This window comes from Pinus tabuliformis, chromosome Q, assembly GCF_031772625.1.
Source record: "Pinus tabuliformis cultivar Carrire ecotype Pingquan chromosome Q, CPIR1, whole genome shotgun sequence".
Classification (NCBI taxonomy): Eukaryota; Viridiplantae; Streptophyta; class Pinopsida; order Pinales; family Pinaceae; genus Pinus; species Pinus tabuliformis.
The window spans coordinates 1,388,514,347-1,388,518,475 of NC_142296.1; the positions used below are offsets into that span (position 1 = coordinate 1,388,514,347).

The 4,129-nt window shown below is 34.8% G+C and overlaps 1 protein-coding gene across 1 annotated transcript; it reads right to left on the reverse strand.

Moving 5' to 3' along the window:
• Positions 1 to 774: 774 nt before the first annotated feature.
• Positions 775 to 1,356, reverse strand: LOC149225102 (uncharacterized). The gene has a single exon (XM_089388355.1). It carries the CDS (start codon positions 1,354 to 1,356, stop codon positions 775 to 777), a length of 582 nt encoding a protein of 193 aa, XP_089244481.1.
• Positions 1,357 to 4,129: the final 2,773 nt, after the last annotated feature.

Consider the following 4,129-nt stretch of genomic DNA (forward strand, 5'->3'; position numbering starts at 1 on the left):
ATTCCTTGGGGCTGCTACCTTAGAGGGGTGCCCAAGTCCCCTGATGTTCTAAGATAAAATTTTCGTCATTGGATATGCGGTGTGCGGGGAGGTGCTCGCCCCCCTTGGTCCTTGTTGATTGCTTCTTTGTCATACTGTCCCAGGATATAAGTTTCTATGGGTGACTGCGTTCCCATTGCTATGTCCTTTTGTGCGTTCTCATCCCTATGCTTCTTGGCAAATTTCCTGCCTGGGCCTGGTTTCTTGGAGGGTTCACTAGAACCCCCATGTTCTTTGGATGAGCTTCTAGTAATTCCGTTGATGGGAGGATCAAGAAGACGCTGAGAGGAAATAATAAGAGGCAATGAGAATTCGATAGAGTCTTGGCGTTGGCTTTCAGGGAGAGGGGGCTCCTGGGGATCAGGGAGGGAGAGGACTGAGAAGGGGTTAGATGAGGGGAGGGTTAGAGGACGGGAGAGGGGAGGTGGCTGAGAGGGAGCAGGGGAGGAAGGAGTGGGATGAGCTGCAGAAGAGGTCGAAGGGCCAATGTCAAGGGGAGCTTTTACTGAAGAGACCGTTTTGTTTTTTCTTAACCATTTCCCATTGTTCTTCTTGTGATCCATTTTCTACATAAATAAGCTTAGTGCATCTATTGGCAAAGTGGCCATATTCGTGACATACCTTACACTTAAAGGGGATTTTCTTGTAATCCAGTTGCTGTATGTGGTTCCAGTCGTCCACTTTACGCTTGATGGCTTTCGAGAGGCCTTTGCCGAGGTCCAATTCAACACAGATCTACGCACAGGCTTGCATGTTTTCTTTTGGTTCACTGCGGTCAATATATTTTCCGACTGCATTCCCGATGGCACGAACCGATTCATCTCCCCAACAATGAAGAGGGAGGTGAGGGAGTCGAACCCAGACCGGGACTGCACTAGGCACATCCAGCTCTGGATCGAAATCTGGGGTCCATTTATTGAGATACAGGCCCCTTGAGTCCATGAAATAGGACCCATTTCTGAAGATTAAATCCTTATCTTCTTTATTTTCAAAGTGGAAGGTGAAGTACTCTTTCCCGCAGAATCTGATGGAGATTTTCCCTTGTATTTTGTCGGACCAGTTCCTTTCAACCCATCTTTGAACAGTTTTTGGAGATGGCCAGAGGCCTGTGAATTGACCTATAAGTCCTCTTTCTGCCAGGGATAAGGCAGCCATGTGTGGAAGAACTGGGGGCAGGCTGACCTCCTGAAGAACATCTAGCTTTTTGATGAATTTTGAAATTGCTGGTCGGGGGTGCTGTGGGGGCAACGATTTAATCAATGTCGAAAAGGCCTGCTGAGGATCGATCCCCTCCGGTGGAGCTTCTGGAGGGGCCATGAAGGGAGGCCGAAGCTCAGTCTCCTGCGCTGTGATCGCCTAGGTCAGTCGCGCGGCTGCAGCTCGGGCGCCACTTTTTTTTTATTTTTTATTTTAATTATATTTTTAATATAAAATTTGATTCATTATAAAAACAAAATTCAACATTTTGAACCAATTATATAGCATTAAATTTCTTTAAAATTATATATATATATATATATATATATATAATTAAAACAATAAAGCATCAACTAAATTTATTATTTCAATTTCAAGATATATATATTTTTATAGATTTTATTAAAAATACAAAGTGAAAATATTGATGACCAGGATATATATATATATATTATAATTTTTAAAAATTATTATAATTTTTTTTCCTTTAAAATAAGAAAAGATTTCAAACAAACTTTATAAAATTTAAATTTTAGAAATTTTATAATTTAAAATTATATTATTTTAATAAAATTAATTAAACTAATTAAACATAAACTAAATTTAGTATTCCAATTTTAGGTTATATTCTTTAGTGGATTTAAAAAAATATATTAAGTGAAAATATTGATAGCCAAGATATACATATTGAAAATATGTAAAACATTCTCAAATTCAGAGAAACCTAGAACAGATAAAACAAAATAGAATTTTTCTTTGTCTTAGCTTTTATGTCTTTTCAAGTAGTAACATAGTACACAGAGGAATTAAAAATCAATGGAATGAATATTTTAATTCCAATGAAAAAAAATATTAATATATATAAATAAGAATAATAATATTTTCTTTAATTGACAATAAAATTAATAATAAAAAATAAAATTTGAAAATTCTATTCATTTTAACAATATTAAAGATATTAGTATTAATATTCTTAATATAAAGTGCATTAATATTAACATTAATAATATTTACATTTTAATTATTTTAATCAAATGTGTTCAAATATTACCAATACTATCCATCATTCTTACTCATAGCCAACTATGGTTGAATGTTGCATTGTGACAAGGATTGTCTCACTATGAAAATAAACCATGTATATTTGGGTTTACCAATGTTCGATTTATAATATTAGTCCCTTGGGTTTAATATTATTCCCTTGGGTTCATAGTCCCTTGGGGTTTGAGTATTAATCCCTTGGGTTTATGTTTCCCTTGGGTTCATAATATCAATCCCTTGAGTTTATTATTAACTTGGCTTTATAATATCAATCATGGTCAACCACAGTCAACCATAACCAACCATGGTCAACTGTGGTCAATGATGGTCTGATCTCACATTATGACAAAAATTGTTTCCACTTAGGGTTTATATACCTTGGGTTTATAATATTAGTCCCTTGGGTTTAATATTATTCCCTTAGGTTCATAATCCCTTGGGTTTATTGTTCCTTTGGGTTTATAATATCAATCGCTTGGGTTTATTATTCCCCGATCAACCATGGTTTATTATGATGTCAACCATGGTCAACCATGGTCCAACATGGAATTGTGATAAGGATTGTCTCAATATTACAATAAATGATGGTCAATCATGTTTATTTTAGTGTTTATAATATTTATCTTAGGGTTTATATACGTTGGGTTTATAATATTAGTCCCTTAGGTTTAATATTATTCCCTTGGGTTCATAATCCCTTGGGGTATTAGTACTAATCCCTTGGGTTTATAATATCAATCCCTTGACACTGGTCAACCATTTTCAATCATAGCCAACCATGATTTAATGTCACATTGTTACAAGGATTGTCTCACTATGAAAATAAACCATGTTTATTTTAGTGTTTGTAATATTTATATTTGGGTTTACCAATGTTTGGTTTATAATATTAGTCCCTTGGGTTTAATATTATTCCCTTGGGTTCATAGTCCCTTGGGGTTTTAGTATTAATCCCTTGGGTTTATTATTAACTTGGGTTTATAATATCAATCATGGTCAACCATAACCAACCATGGTCAACTGTGGTGAATGATGGTTCGATCTCGCATTATGACAAAAATTGTCTCCACTTAGGGTTTATAATATTAGTCCCTTGGGTTTATTGCTCATTTGGGTTTATAATATCAATCGCTTGGGTTTATTATTCCCTGGTCAACCATGGTTTATTAAGATGTCAACCATGGTCAACCATGGTCCAACATGGAATTGTGATAAGGATTGTCTCAATATTACAATAAATGAATGTCAATCATGTTTATTTTAGTGTTTATAATATTTATCTTAGGGTTTATATATGCTGGGTTTATAATATTAGTTCCTTGGGTTTAATATTATTCCCTTGGGCTCATAGTCCCTTGGGGTTTTAGTATTAATCCCTTGGGTTCATAATATCAATCCCTTGGGTTTATTATTAACTTGGATTTATAATATCAATCATGGTCAACCATGGTCAACCATAACCAACCATGGTTAGTTGTCATCAGTGATGGTTCGATCTTGCATTATGACAAAAAATGTCTCCACTTAAGGTTTATATGCCTTGGGTTTATAATATTAGTCCCTTCGGTTTAATATTATTCCCTCAGGTTCGTAATCCCTTGGGCTTTTAGTATTAATCCCTTGGGTTTATTTTTCCTTTGGGTTTATAATATCAATTTCTTGGGTTTATTATTCCCCAATAAACCATGGTTTATTATGATGTCAACCATGATCCAACATGGAATTGTGATAAGGATTGTCTCAATATGACAATCAATGATGGTCAATCATGTTTATTTTAGTATTTATAATATTTATCTTAGGGTTTATATACATTGGGTTTATAATATAGTCCCTTGCGTTTTATATTATT